This window comes from Pterocles gutturalis, unplaced genomic scaffold (genome assembly GCF_000699245.1).
Source record: "Pterocles gutturalis isolate BGI_N339 unplaced genomic scaffold, ASM69924v1 scaffold36980, whole genome shotgun sequence".
Taxonomy (NCBI): Eukaryota; Metazoa; Chordata; class Aves; order Pterocliformes; family Pteroclidae; genus Pterocles; species Pterocles gutturalis.
The window spans coordinates 3275-19099 of NW_010144637.1; the positions used below are offsets into that span (position 1 = coordinate 3275).

Here is a 15825-nt window from a genome sequence, read left to right on the forward strand (position 1 = left end):
CACACCTGCATCTACAACAAAGAGAGTAACCCAGACTGCTGCCCAGCAGTGGCTGATGTTTCCAACAAAGGCTACAGGGTTGTGCATACATTTGACTAAATTCAGGGCCCCCTGAGAGACTTCCTGAACCCCTGCCTAGAAGCCACCAGTGTGTCAATACACCCTTCTGCCAGTGAGTGTCCTGCTGCGATGGGCCTCACCGCTGCTGCTCCCATCATGGAACTGTCAACAAGTGTGTCAACTGCACTACAGGAGCAAGAGAATGTGTTTTGTGAATATCCATCTGCTTTTAGTAATAACAGCTTGGCTGTATCAATACTAACCACTATTTAATAAAAGGTATTCTAAATAATGTTGGCTGTGATCTTTGTCTCCCCCAAATATTTTTTCTTTTTTTTTTCTTTTTTTTTTATGAGAGAAAAGGGAATTTAGAACAGAAAAAAATTTCCCAAAGAAGACCTGTTAGGGGCTGCAAGGAAGTCATTGTTCCTCTGAGAAGTGTAGCATCCTGAACTATTTTCTTGACGTAAATGACTGAATGCTCAGACAAACACAAATTTATCCTATCCTGCTGTTCTGAAACGTGTTAAATACCATTTCTGTAGTTACTTAGTTCTTTGAACTGAATAGCATAGAAGAAGCTTCTAACAAAATATGACATATTATAAATACTTGTACACTAGGAGGTGTGGTAACTTGTTTGGAGAAACAAGAAGTATTGAGAGGTCAAAGGGAAGCAGAATTCCAGACTAAGAAGAAGCAAAAGAAAGAAGAGGGAAAAAAAGCAGGAAAGATTTAAAAAGAAAAAAATCAGACCAGCATTATCTAACAGAGAAGATGTACAAGAGAAAATATCAACTTGAACTAGTTAATCAACAGGTCAATCATCAGAGCTGGAAGCCCTCAAGCTTTCCAACCAAAGAAAGGTTGGAAGTGAGGTAAACAGGAAGAAAGAGAATATAGCAACGAATGAGAGAGGAACACCCTCTTGGCCATACTGTGATTGAGGAAGCTCAGATGTATCTGGACGTCTTTGCTGCTTCATTTCTGTTTGCCAATATAAGGAAACCCCACAAAGGGGTAGATTTTCTTCCTAGCTTACTAGCTGCAGATGCTAGATCTTTTTTCTACATTTTTGTTCTGATGCTTTTCTTTTTACCAGCTATGACAGAAGAAGTAACATATGCCAATCTGAAATTTGGAAACAGCCATGTGCTGCATAACATCCCAGAGCCTGAAGATACTAAGGAAAAAGGTGTAGTATCTATGAGGCTTTTATGATTGATTCTTGCTAAAGTAGATGGAATAGTAAATACTTTTAATTATATGCACAAGGGGCCTTTATTAGCTTTGTTATTACCAGAAAAATATACTAGTTATAAGTGTGTCCTGGTTTTTGTTGCTGTCATTTCTGTCTGAACTTTTTAGAGTTTGGAAGGTATGCCTGAAATAGTGGTCTTATTATTAATTATCTTATTAATAGTGAATTTATTATCTTATTTCAGAGAAAAGTATATTATTGAGTTATACTGAGCTCCACAAATAATCCTAATTGTCTAAACCTCAAAAGAGTTAACTTGAACTATTTTTTAAAGTGGATCAGTTCGATTTAATTTCTCCATGCATTTGCATTCAAGCTTAAAACTGAATTAGCTTTAACTGACCCACCTCATTTCACTTCTGAAGTTGTGGACTGAATTAAGGCACTGGTCTTTGAAATGGCTCCATCTGTTAAAGGGCTGAATGCATGTTAAACACCATATTTTACATACCAATTTTAAATTAATTTTGTTTAATTTGTGTTAAATTTTTAAGAGTACCTGTGAAGACGAGCTCTAGATTTGAGTGGTGCAACTTATGGGAACAAAGAACATAGAAAATACAAGCTGTTTGTAGGGTGAGGCTATGGAGCAGGGGTTTACGAAAAAGAGGACAACTTGCTTGCTATTCAGAAGGAATTCTGTGGGGAATTCTGTACCAAAGAGCAGTGGTTTTGAATTCTTTTATGCTTTTTGAATGTATGTTATGTCAAGTTATGGTTTTGAGCATTGCCAAAGCATAATACAGGGGCAAAAAAAAAAAAAAAAAAAAAAAAAAGGTAAAAAATCTGACCTGTCTTTGTATTTAGCTCTGGACTTCTTTTCCTGTAATGTCCAATGACACCAGTATCCTCATACAACTCCCGCTTCTATGTCCCAGGGTAGACAAAGCATATTTCATGATGAGAAAGCACCATTCCAAGATGGCACAGCACAGCCTGCATTATTTCACAAACATCAAATCGAAACAACTACAATGAATAAATACATCCATTTTAGGACCACAGGAATACTGTACAGGAAGGAGGACCCATCCCAAGCAGTCCCTTCAGCTGTGCTAGGTGTAGCAGAAGCAGTGTGAGGTTACAAAGTACAGTACCGGGAACCATTACCTAAAGAAAGTCTTGAGGCAATACTTTAACTAAAACAGACAAAGCTAAAACTACTGCTGGGTCTTGATTCATATTGCTGCCCTGAAAATATTTTTTATTTGTTTATGAAATTTCACTTTCAAACTACAAAATCTTTGTCTCTTCTCATCTAAAGGTCCAGGAAGCACGGACTATAATGCCTTCATTCTTCAGCTTGAGGCTGTGACTTTGTAAGGATATGAATAATTTCTTTTTGCCCTTTAGCTCCAATTCATATGAATCTATTTAGCAGCCTGCCTTAGGGAGTCAAATTTCTATTATTGAAGTTCTCCAGGCACCTAATAGTCATCTTCAGAGCATATACAGAGGTACTTTGACCTTAAAAATATCAATTTGTCCTAGCAGTCAATGTGTCCTTAAGTCTTGTTAGGATCTATAAGGTGTGTGATTCTCCTGTGCAGGCTTTATCTCTGAGTATGTCTGTCATATGCCTGTGAGACCAGACTTTGGAGATGTTCTTTCTCTTTGTGAAGGGCCTGGGTATTTCCCTTTTGTGCAATATCAAGCAGTTAGAGCACTTCTTTAGACTGGGTTTGCATTCTGTGATGAAATGCAAGTGAAGGAAGATATAAATGTTCAGCAAGGCTTTGGTCAGTGTCTCTTACAGTATTGTTATTTTAAACCTGAGGAAGTTATGGGCTGTTAGGTGAGTTGAAAACTGGCTGGACTACCAGGCTCAGAGGGAAGTAACTAATGGCTCAACCTCTGTTTGGTGGCAGAGTCCCTTGGAGGTCCCTGAGGAGCTGATCCTGAGACTATGTTGTTTAATACCTTCAACAATCTGAAACATGACAGTGTGTCTTCAGCAAATATATAATGATACTAAATAAGGAGTGGTGTCTGACGCTACCAAGTGGTAGAGCTTTAATACAGAGGAACCTTGAGAAATTTTAGGATTGGGTGAGCAGAAGCCCCATGAAGCTCCACGAGTTGTTGTGTATTGAGGCTGGACTAATCTCAGGCAGTGGTACAGCCTGGGAGCAGGATGACTGCGGAGGCCTCTGCTGGAAAGGACCTGAGTTTTATGGCGAACAGGAAGTTGAAGATAAGTCAGCAGTGATCTGTGTCCCAGTTCAAGATGTCATCCATTCCTTGATCTTCTCCTACCTGCTGTAATTCATCAACATGAGTTTCTATAGAGTGAGGTCTTGTACAACATTCTGCCCAGGATTGCTACACCACAGAAGCTGGCCACAAGCTATATGTAGGAAAGGCACGCTGCATAATTTCCATTCTTGTTCCTTTAGCCTGACACACTAAATTTCAGTTTTTACTCCTTCAGCAATTCATTCCCCAATTTTAAATACTCCTTTCCCTTTTCTAGACTATCAATTTCCTCTCTGTGTTCCCATTCTACTGCCTTTATTGGATTAAGTCAAGCTGGTTGCAGCTCTCCACAAAGTCCATGTAGTGGCAACTTTTATATCTGCCTTAGATTTGGTGCTCCTCTGACAAACTGAATGCTTTTTCTCCCTCCTTCAGTGCATCTTAACCCATGAAATATTCCAGCTTTTATAAACAAGGTCTCTTTTGCATGACCCACATGCTTAAAATTTCCTTTGCTCAGGAAAAGGTTGTTCCTTTTTCTCCTCACTCAGTGTTTATCTCTGTATCTAGGTTGTAACCCTCATTACAGAAAAATTCCGTATGAATTCCTAGCTAGAAATCTCAAACTACCATAAAGCAACAGAGGAGTTTACTGTAGCACTCAGATTAACCAGATGACCAGATATATGTCACACATTACAAATTAACACAACCATACAGTGCATATTTGTTTTCCAGTTTCAGCAATCAACTTTACAGATTTTGCAATGTCTTGCTTTTTCAATATCTTTCTTGCCACAATTTATGGCCTTGAAAAGACCAAAGCTGTCCACATTCTCCACTGAGCTGTTGTGATCTCTCATTCTCTTACTTTGTTTGGACATCTTTTGCTGTGTGCAGAGACTCTGCAGCAGGAGTATAGGACCATAAAGTAAAAGCAATAATTTATTGACCAATGCACCACAAAGATGGGTGTAATTTAATGAAGCTAATGTGTTTATCATCCCTTTAGTATCACACCTCCATTTCATGACTGAATTCCTCCCAGGGCCTCCCACTTCATCCCGCTCTTGCTGGCCAGTAGTCCTGATTTTGTTCATGCTTTGTCTGGCATTGCTGATGGCGCTGGTGACCCTGGCAGTTCTATGTAAGTACTAATGCATTTCTGTTTTCTGAGGGGGCCAAGACACTAAATAAAATCAGACTGACATCTCCTTCAGACACAATTTCTGGTTCATCTGAGAACAGGCAAACCAGATATTTTCCCTTGCCAGAGCATCTTTGTCCTCAATGTGAGGAGGCTAGAAATGAGCAACACAGAGGGGAGATGGAAAGGAGTAGAGTAAGAGATTCACCACTTGCTATGGCTCATTTTCTGGTCTCCTAAAAACTGTATCCACAGTCCTACTGTGCTGACTAAGGATAGCATGAATTCCTCTTTGATAATGCTGGATCTGAAGGGAAGGGAAAAGCTTTGTGTCACAAGGGAACAGGTTGTGCCCATTACCTCCCATCCACAACAATTCCACTGTGATACAGAGCTGAAGTTCACATCTTTAGGAAAAAAAGCACAGCCTAGAAACCAATTTAAGAGAAAGATACACAACTGAAATATATGATTAAAAGTGACACTTTCATTTTGTTGTTCACTCACAGCCAAACAATAACGTTCTCCATCTCAGCAGCAACTGTTCAGGGAAAAATAACATTTATCCCAAATTGTTTATTTATCCCTAATAATCTGCTAAGCCATTCCCTATCTGCATTCTACCCATTTCTGAAAGACTGCACTGGAAAATGTCTTATTTTGAATTTCAGTTTTCCAGATTTCCAAGGACTACAGGACACAACTTAGAGACCTCATGACAAAGAATGAGCTGCATGCAAATTTATCAAATATGCTGCAAGCAATAGGACATCAACTGTGCCTGGAAGGGGAAAAAAACCTTCAAAATAATGGTAAATCAACAAGTTTTGATGAGGGCTTCTATTTCAGTATGGCAGGGAAGGGAACAAGGTGTGTATCTTCTGTGCCTACCCAGGTCTGTCTCCTTAGATGACCGTGTGTCTTCTCAGATGTAAATGCCTAGAAAGCAGGAAAGGTGCACGTCTGCCTCATGCAGTGTCTGGAGAGAGTCGCCCAGCCCAGCCATATGTGCACTGGTGTGGGGCCTGGCAGTGGTACCAGAGTTTCAGGATTTAGTTTGCATAAGAAAAAGGTTCTGTGGGGATGCCTTCTGCACATGCCAGTTCTCGTCAGCACTAGTTCAAGGACCTCTACAACTATCTCACCCGTATCTAATAGACAATTTTACGGTGGTGCCTGAGAATTAAACACCTTACGAAATTCTATGTGAGCAGCAGTCCACACACAGGACAGTGTGCTAGTACCAACCCCAGATAAGACAGGAATCTGCTTAAGTCAGAAGTGATGTGTGGTGAAGCATACCTAAACCAACCTGCGAGTTCACTCCCCGTCTCCTGACTGTGTCCAGTGCAGGGCTGCTTCTGAAATCAGTTTGCCACAGATGGGTTATTTTAAGTGGCATCTGACAATAAGCCAGCCAGAGAATTAGTTCTCTTCAGAAATCCTACTCTGAGGAGTAGGAGCCTCGGGTAAAGGGATCCTATTGTGACTGTTGGGAAAGGGGATTTCATTTGTTCAGATATTGTTCCACAGGCAAGCTGTCTAGGTCTCCATTTCAGTCAATGGAGAGAAATTGGCAGTACAAGGATACAGTTTGTTTTCTCCAAGGAAGACACCTGAAATGACAGAAAAAGCATGTGTGAGAGGCACCTACTTCTGTCCATTGAGTAAGATGGGAATCCAGGTGGGCTCACTCATGTCATCTTTGCAGCTCCTAAAGACAGGGGAAAAAAAATCCCACCTCCAGCATCTGAACCTCCCCCCTGTGCTAAAGGAATGGAGAGATGGGGGAGGGCTGGGGGGCTGTGATTCAGTTTTAATCTCTTTCATTACCTGAACCTTCTGGGACCACAGTGGGATTTTTTTTCTGAGTGAGGACTATCCCAAACATACTCAGTTCCTATGGATCTTGTTGTCACAGGCCAACAGCAATGTTCTTTGAGGGACAGCCTGGGAACAGAAATGAGGTGACAGTTTTCCTTTCCCAGGCCAGAACTGCACACTCTGCCCTGCAAACTGGAAGTGGGAAGGTGGTGATACGTGTTACTACCACTCAGAGGAAGTGAAGTCATGGAAACAGAGTGACCAGTTTTGTTCCTCAAAAAATTCTACTCTTCTTCTGATAAAAGACGAAGCGAAGTTGGTATGGACTCATTTCTCACTCTGTTTAGTACGGAAGAAGTTCATGCACCCTATCAGCTCCTCACTTCACGTGTAGTTTTCTTAAACGGCACAGTGAGCAGGAAGTTTTCTACAGCGATTAGGTTGTCCTGGGCAGCGCTAAGGCATAGGACTGGTCATCGCCACACAAAGTGCCGCCCTTTGAGTGGCTGGTGGTCAGAAATAGCGTCCCTTGCCACGGCTTGCCGTGGCTGGCTGTTCACTGGGATGACTGGTGAAAGCGATTTCATGGCTGTTTTGTTGTGGGCAAAGAATTCACTAATTTAACAAGGATTACAGATCCATACAAGGATTTGGTAAGATATCAGTGTGAAAACCTCTTTTGACCTGGTCTTTCCATAGGTGAACCATAGTCCTTCCCATTTTGTGGAAGTTCTTTCCACAAAAAATTGATCTCCTCTTTTCAACCAAAATTAAAACACTTTGTCAGCATGTTGCTGAAATCTGGCCTAGTCTTTTAGTAAATGAAAACAAACCGAGGTGTGAAAATAAATGCCAGCTGTAGAGTGACATAATGCTTTTGCCTCTGGATGCCAGCAGAGGTATTGGAAGACTGAAGGCAGAAAAGATGCCCAAGAGCTAGCAGTCAGGGCTGGGGTGCCTCCTCTCCAGCACTTGACAAACGCCAGTTCCCCTCTCACTGAGCTGCAGGCCATAATGTTTCTCCTTGGGGTAAAGGGGAGCAGCTTTATTCTCACCTCCCAATTTGATGACAGCAAAGATTGTGAGGTCCAGCCTGTTCTAGCTGTCTTAATCATGGCATGGAGAGGCATGAGGAAAAAGAGAAAATAGAGAAGTGCACTGGGAGTGACAGTGGTAAGTGAAGGAAGGAGAACAAGAGAAAAACTGAATTCAAATCTTCAGAGATTTTTCTCAAGCAGCAGTGAGAAAGGCAGGATTACTTAATTTTACATTCTTACCTGTTCTGCTCAGAGAATTTTTTAAGAACAGAATATCGCTAAATGCTTAACTTTAAGACCTCCTCCACTTGTCATGGACAAGCTCTTGGGAATAAGTAAATGATGCTAGAATCAAGTGTGAAAGTACAATGAAACTAACCAATAGCTCCTTGCAAGGCTTCCTTTTCATGGCTGACAAATGCTAAAGACAGAGTAAAGGGGAAGGAATGATTTGGGATTAAAGTGGGAAGGAATGGTCCAGTGTTTCACTCAGAGGGTCTAAATAAGATTATGAGAGTGACATTGCTCTTCAGAGCTATAAGTTTATCTTCTCTCCGATTAAAAACAGCTCTACTGGGTTTTTTCTTCTCTATCATTTCGCCTTTGATACTAGGCTTTTCCTGTAAGTGCAGAACTTTTCCTGACAAGTTAACAATTTGTGGTATTTATGTCCTTCAAGCAATTTCTGTCAATGCTTTGAACTTCTGAGCCTAAATATTTATTTTTATTATCTTTAAGAATATCTGTTTTAAATTGTCCTTACTCTGCATAGGAATTGGTAAAAAAATTTCCTAGAAACACATACTGGCTTGGATTAACATTTAGAGCTCAAAACAGAGACTGGTATTGGGCAGACAACACAGCTCTTACAGAACAACAAAAATCTTGGTAAGTGGGCAGCTTTCCCTGCAGTACATAAGCTTGTTCCTGACCCACACACAACTCCTTATTTCTCTGACATACAGGGAATACTGAACAACCAACTTTTATACAGCTTTCTCTGTATTCTGGGTCTCACCTTTCCATTCCAGATTTTTCCTGGCCTCACCCAGGACTGCTTGGAGGCTGATCTAGGCACTATTACTCAGCAAAAAAAGTATCTTGAAAGTTTATTTCAGAATTTAGTTTCAACTTGACCATAAATGTCATATGTTTCTCTTGTATTTGACATCTTGATTCAGTAAGGACACATGGAAAAAACTCCAATGGAAAGGTATTTCATTTAATGCTTTTGATTTTATACTTTTTCATTTTTATATAAGACACTACATGCTGTCTAGAATAATTTCACTTTGGTTTTACATGTTATTTCTGAAATGCAGTATATTTTTCTTCTTGCTTTCAAACCTGCTTTGCCAATTTTCCTTTTCATTATTGGGCAGTAGTATTCTCTTAACTTTTCTGTTGAAACAGCCACTGAGACCCTCCAGTCAGTGCCCAGGAGTTAGCATTTCTTACTGTCAGGTACAAGAAGTGGTTTAGGATCCACCCTTAGAGTCTGCTGGGGGTGCTTCTTGGTGTGTTCAGGACAGGATCAGCCTCATAGGAGTTGGTGCACAATGTCACTAAATGCTTTATTTCCTTGTTGAAAGTATATATTCTTTGTGAAAGACACATAAGTAATTCTTGCAAAGACGGCTCTTTTTGGAAGGGGCAAGATGAACCATTTGAATTATGTGAGATGTAACGATCAAGATTTTTCTTTCCTAGGGTAAAGCATTTAAACTCCCAAAGCTGTGGATATTTTTATTATACTACCATATATAGCAGGCAATGTAAAGAAGAGTTTTACTATGTCTGTGAAAAGCCCGCCATCCAATTACAGCGAGGTAACGAGGAGGACTGGTTTGTCAGAATAAAATGATCATGAGAAGCTAGTAGACTTTCTGCAAGGTGGGAATTTATTATTTTGTTTTCCAGAACTATCACACGAGAATTTACATATGTTGGATTGGACTTACATTTCCCTGTTTTCATTCTCCTGTAGACATATATAAAAATATCTTCATACTGAGGAAACAAGCATGGTGATGGGCTGCAGGAGTGACCCAAGTCTTTCATTCCAGATCCAAAACTGCCAAATGATTATTCAGTTTCAACCAACACAAGTGATGGACAAAATGGCCAAAAGTGATGACCAGGAAAAAAAGCAGTGACAAGGCAAGCAGTAAAGATGCTGCTCCTCTCCCAGCATCCACTGATACATTCCTAATACTTGTCAGTTCATAACTGTACAGCTGTAACTTAACACAAGCAATGAAGATTAAACACTTCCATTCAGGAGATGTTTCTGATGTCTTGTTGATCTGACTGCTTTAATACACTACTAGGCTGGAGTATACAACACACACAGTTGTCCTCAGAAGGTGTGACAAGGTGTTCCTGAACTGTATTAATAATCATATTTGCTCTGGAGCACAGGGATTCATAGTCCTCGTAAGGACTTGTGCATGTGTCACAGGAGAAGATATGCTTCAGCTATGAACGTCTAGCTCTCTTCTGTGCTCTATACTTCTTCCTGACACTGTTAGTTCTTTTTTATATTTTTTCTTTTTTTTTAATTTTCTAGTAATAATTCTGCTCGTCTTTTCTACATTTCTAATTTTCTACTTTTCTATCTATTGCAAGAGTTACACTAGGGTTCAGTCAGAGGCATGAACAGAATCTCCTTTTATTTATTTTTAGGATATTTCCCGGAATGCCATACTGATAACTTAACGTGCTGAGCAAGGGTCTACAAACCCAACCACAGTGAAAATACCCCAAGCTGTGTTGATGAACAAAATGTCTCCCTCCACATCTTCTTGGAATAAAGACAGTCAGGTTGAAATAAGAAATCTCAGTCCCATAACAGTGTTTCGATTTGAGTAAAAAGTCGACAAATTCCTAGTTTGGTCCGCTCTGGAGACTTGTGTATCCCTTGTGGATTGCATCCCAGATTATTTATTGTGGATCATTTCCCACTGGTGTAGCAGCTGGGCTGCTAAAGCGTTTGTCATTCCCTTCAAGAGTCTGTTTTAGTGTCTCACTGGTCTCAGCACTACACAGCAGTTTCTGACCACCAACATGAACATTTTGGGTGTTATTTTCAAATACCAGTTTCATGCTCTTGAAGCCTTAGTGGATTTCTCTTCCCCTCTGCTATTTACACTCATCATTCACATCTGTAATGTAACCTCTGCTAGCTGTTCCTGTCTTTGGGGGTGAAAATGCAGAGTGCTTCTGTCCTGCAGTGTAGACACAGCCCTGGTGACTTCCCGGAGTGTCTCTCAGCATTCATACCAGCTACACTGAAACAAGAAATCTCATGTGGAAGGTATCCTGGACTGCATTCATGGAGCATCCTTTCTTGATGATGAAGGGCTTTGCTGTAATTCAACGGAAAATATAAAGCAGAAAATAAAAAGAAAGAAACAGAAAATAAAAAGAAAATAAAAAGAAAGAAACAGAAAAGATGTTGCTGGGATATTTCTTCATTAATGAGGCAGACCTAAGAGCAGATGGGAGAATCCTAGGTGTTTCTGCAGCTTGTTAAAGACAAATGTGAGCTGACATTGACAGCTTTCCAGGTTGAACAGGCAGCCACAAGGCTACACTATATCTTACTGAGGCCTCGATCTTTTGAGCCAGTTTACTGCTAGCCCAAAAGCAGCCCATCATGCAGCAACTGTGTTTGTAACTGTAAAGGCAGGTGGGGTTAGGGTACAGTTCCACAATGTGCCATCCTATAGAAACAGAAAGTTAGTGTCTTTTCCTCAAAAACCAGACTGAAAGACTGGAGGAAAAAAAAAAAAAAAAAGAGAGAGAGAAAAAGAAAAAGTCACTCCAGAGACACTTAGACACTTAGGCAGTGCCCAAGCCCTCGCTGCAGTGAACAACCGCATCCATTAAGGCTGAAACTGGCACAGGACATACCCTGGTGGTGTTGTAACCTGGAAGGCCTTAAGGATGCACTGACTGTATCCCCTTTTCTGTTGAAAGGAGTTTTTACTTACAGGGAAAGAGATACAGAAGCGTACTGTTTGTATACTGGCTGAGGTGGCATTTTTGAATCAACGTTCCATATGACAGTGTGTTTCCTGTGTCTAAAACCCACTCTTCCCCTCACCCCCACCCAGTCCCAGACTCCAGCTGATGCTGTTTGCAGAGCCACATCCTGGTTAATAAACACAGCTGCTTTGTCCAGCCTGCTGACAGCATTTCTACATGGGCTGTGCTCAAATGTACACCCAAAATTCCTGCCTTAGTTTACTTTTGTTTTCATTTTAGTCTGAAGAAACAAGAAATTTTGCCTGCCCTGGATCCTTACAAGAACAGTGAGCATGAATGTAAAGCCCCATCTTCTGCTTTTGTTACTTCTGTTCTTGAAGCAGGATCTGTTTTAAAAGGCGGTTAAAAAAAAAAAAAAAAAAGTTATAAAATTAGCAGACTGCTTATTGAGTTCAGAGCTACCAAAATAATACAAGAAAATTACTTTACCTCCTGTTTTCTCTCCAGAAGTAGAATCAGGTTGGAGAAAAGCTTCTCCAAAGGAGTTTTTTTTACATGCTTGAGAAGTTGTTGCCAAGACTGACGAGGCTGCTGTCATGAAAACCTGCAACCAAATTCAGTAGCATAGACACACTTGACTCCCAGCTGTCTGCAGAAAAGCCCTTTTTACACCAAGGTGTCAACACAGTTTTCAGGCCTGACAGACAAGTATTTTTGCACCATACTTAGCATGAGGTTTTCATGAGGATATTATGGATACACCACAAGTATACAGTGAATTTACTGCTTGGATGCCTGTCTGTGTAACAAAACTTGACTGTAAGCACCCTTTACTCCCAAGTTTTCCATCATGCCTTCTCTTTGCATATAAGACATAATGCAAGGAATACATGCAGCCAGAGGTGTACCTGCTCCGAAAAAACCAACGATCTGCACAGCAAGACAGGAACAATAGCCTAGTCATTAAAGTGTATTTCCAGTCTGTTGATATTCTTTTGCAAATGAAAGACTATGAACTTTACACAGAAGAACAGGAACAGCTACCACAGAAATTCCTCTCTTGCAATTTCCTTCTGACTCACTCTGTCACCATGATGTGACTCATGCCTGGGTAAGTGCTCTGTTGAGGAGAGCACTTGCTCAGCACTGGAGCAAGGCAGTGCAAAGAGCTAGAGAAGGAGAGTGAGAATAGATAAGCCACTTCTGCACAATAACTTCCAGGTACAGTGCAATACCAGAGAGGTCCTCAGTGTAGCCTGGTCTTTCTCCGACACAAGCTCAGAGGTCACATGAATCCTGCTAAACTCCTGGCCTCACCATCTTTGCAGCTCAGCTTTTCCTCTTCAAGCTTTTATTTCAGTGAATTTTTGTAAAATATTTTCATTTTTCATTGATTTCATAACAATGTATGGAAATGCAGCCTATTGTTTTCTGAGCAGCTGTTGTATTGTATTTGTGCCCTGATACATGAGCAGGTATCTTTCATACCTTAAATGAAAATAGAAACTATTTCTAGAGCATCTAATTTTAAGGAGGTAGAAAATCCTGATGTTTGCTGTATTTACAGGGTCGGATCAGGTGGATAGTTAAATGACACAGTCCTAGGTTCCAGCCAGGGACCAAGACTCCCAATCTTCACATTCAGGAAGAAAACACCCATCCTTGACAATGCCCCTTTAACTCCTTAGCATGCTTTCAATATACTGCACTTTTACTATGACACAGTTATCAGTAGAGAGCCAGCATCCTCTGTGGTTTCACTGGAAATGCTCAAAAGCGAACCATTCCCATCACCTCAGCATTCATTGGTCTCGTTGTAGTGTGCCCCTAGTCCCAAAGTACTGCTATTTCAGGAAAGAAGTGTGACGAGCTGGAGATGGAGGATGAGGAAGGCTACACTGCTTTAAATTTACGAACTTCACCTTCAGTTATTACTTCTGGGTATCCAAGCAGGAACAAATGCTCTACATTTAAGGCTCCGGCCAGTTGTGTCACAGTAGACAGTAAGTACAGATGGAAATTATCTTTTCTATCTAAATCAGGGCATAAATTGAACTTGCATGATCATGTTGATTGCTTTAGAATCCTTCTGAACTTCATAGTATATTCCAAGATAAATGTTCACAGAGACAGCAGAAAGGATAATCATAATGGAGTCTTGTGTTCTATAGTTTATGATTGCAGATTACATTTTTAACTGGGGAGGGTTAGAGTCATCTCCCTTAACTCTGGCTATGTATGTTTTAGTTGCCAAGTCTATCTAGACTTCTGGGAACCTCTGGAGGGTGATTCTTCTCACCCAACAAAATGGTAGTTCCCTGGAGGTGCTTACTCTAGTGCACTGGACTCTGGTAAAATCCTTGATGTGTGTAATACTTTTCAATTAACATAAACACTCTAGAATAGATATGAAAGAATATTAGAGAAAATTGCAGAGCACTGCTTCCCAAAAGAGAAAAATCCATATATACACACACACACAGAGATATATATAAAAATTATACAAAATAAGATATTTTAATCAGGGGATAGTCAGCTGTACAGTTCTGGAGAACGATATTCCTGATTAGACATTGAACCACAATGGAAATTTGGAGAAAGAGCCTGAAGAAAGATATGCCGTTTAAGGTTCAAACATTGCAATCATTTAGAGATCCCAGTCACGGGTTCCAGAAGTAATTATTCAAAACTAGATGATGATTTTTCCCTTTCAAGGTGGAGAAGTCTTAGAAATTGTTTTATTATTTCCAGGACTGTAGGAAATGCAAAACCTAATCTGTCTATATGTCTGGTGAGAAGAAGTTTTACTCTAAAACACTAGAGCCTCAGTTAATAAACATTCTCAGTGGATAAATAGGTATTTCCTCAACATTACTCCAGGAAATTCAGAACAGTGACAAGAACAGCAATAAGAAAAAAAGAGACTCTGTGGAAGGGAAAAAGGTGAACTGGTGTTGTCAGAGAGGAGGTAATACCACTTCATGGTGAGGAGAGCTGCTGGTTTTGTTACTTAATGGGTTTTTTTATTTGTCCCAGGAGCCTCTGCCTCATCTTCCATGTGGCGGCCAGTGGCCTTTGCTTCCATCACTTTGTGCCTGGTGCTGCTGGCCGGGCTGGTAGCCCTGCTAGCCCTGTGTAAGTACTGCAGCATCCCAAGCTGCTGCTGTGGGAGTGAATCACAGCAGTATGACTGCTCCTTCTCCTCCTGCAGACTGTCCCTGGTGTCCCTGTTCTCCAATGGAACTAATGCAATGAGAAGGGCAACAGTACAGTTCTGCCACAGAAGTCCCCACATAACTGAGTGTCAGCACAGGTCACTCAGGGCCACTAATATCTACACATACGATTACCTTAACCCTAAGGGTTACACTAATCCTAATGCAAGGCCTAAATTTAACTAAACCTAATCCTAACCCCAAACCTAGCCCCTAACCTCAACCCTAAAGTTAATAACCCTAAGCCTAACACTGAATCTAACCCCATCTCTATCCCTATCCTAATCAAACATAAGCCTAGCTCCGAAACCTAACCCCAACCCCAACCCCAACCTTAACCCTAACCCCAACCCTAACCTATACTCCTAAACCTAACCCTAACCCTTACCCTAAAACCTAATCCTAGCCCTAGCCCTAACTCTAAACCCTTACCCTAAACCCTAACCCTAACCCATTTCTGAAATGCTTAGTTTCCACAGCTAGAAGCTCACCTCATTAGGCACACTATCTGGATAATGGTGCCCCACTGTGACTGTTACCGGAATATTTCAGGGTTACAGTTCCCTCTTTTTCTTGCATTGCAAGCTTTTTGCAGGGAGGGCAATCCTAGTATCAAAGCATTGTGACTGGTGCAGATTTTCCCTAGAAACATTTTAATTAACAACCAAATATGATGCCACATTACATTTGGAAGCAAAGATTGAGAGTCCCCGGCTTCTTTTTGGCAGGAGGGAAGGAGTTGCAAGTGCCCGGGATGGTCCATGGCATCACAGAAATGCTGGGTCAGAGGCAGTTCCTCAGGTTTCTAGTCTGACACCCACCCGTTCCTCCCCACCATTCAAAGCTGGACTATCACCAACCCCGGATAAACTCATCTGTAGTTTTGTGCAGATGACTTTAGAAAATATTCAACGCTGGAGATGCCCCCACCTTCCCAGGTGACCTCTTCCAGTGCTGCACAACCCACAACCCTCCTGGTGAAGAAAATGCAGATGATGTACACACAATGGTGAACATACAAATGAAGTAGACAAAAAATAAAAGAATGCCAAAAGCTACAAATTAAAGCTATAATTTATATTAATAATTTATACA

At 40.8% G+C, this 15825-nt stretch overlaps 1 protein-coding gene across 1 annotated transcript; it reads left to right on the top strand.

Moving 5' to 3' along the window:
* The first annotated feature begins 1164 nt into the window (after positions 1 to 1164).
* Positions 1165 to 9389, top strand: LOC104470302 (C-type lectin domain family 12 member A-like). The gene is made up of 6 exons (XM_010085162.1): positions 1165 to 1255; positions 4566 to 4664; positions 5336 to 5476; positions 6653 to 6807; positions 8298 to 8413; positions 9236 to 9389. Exons 1-6 carry the CDS (start codon positions 1165 to 1167, stop codon positions 9387 to 9389), a joined length of 756 nt encoding a protein of 251 aa, XP_010083464.1.
* The last annotated feature ends 6436 nt before the right edge of the window (positions 9390 to 15825 follow it).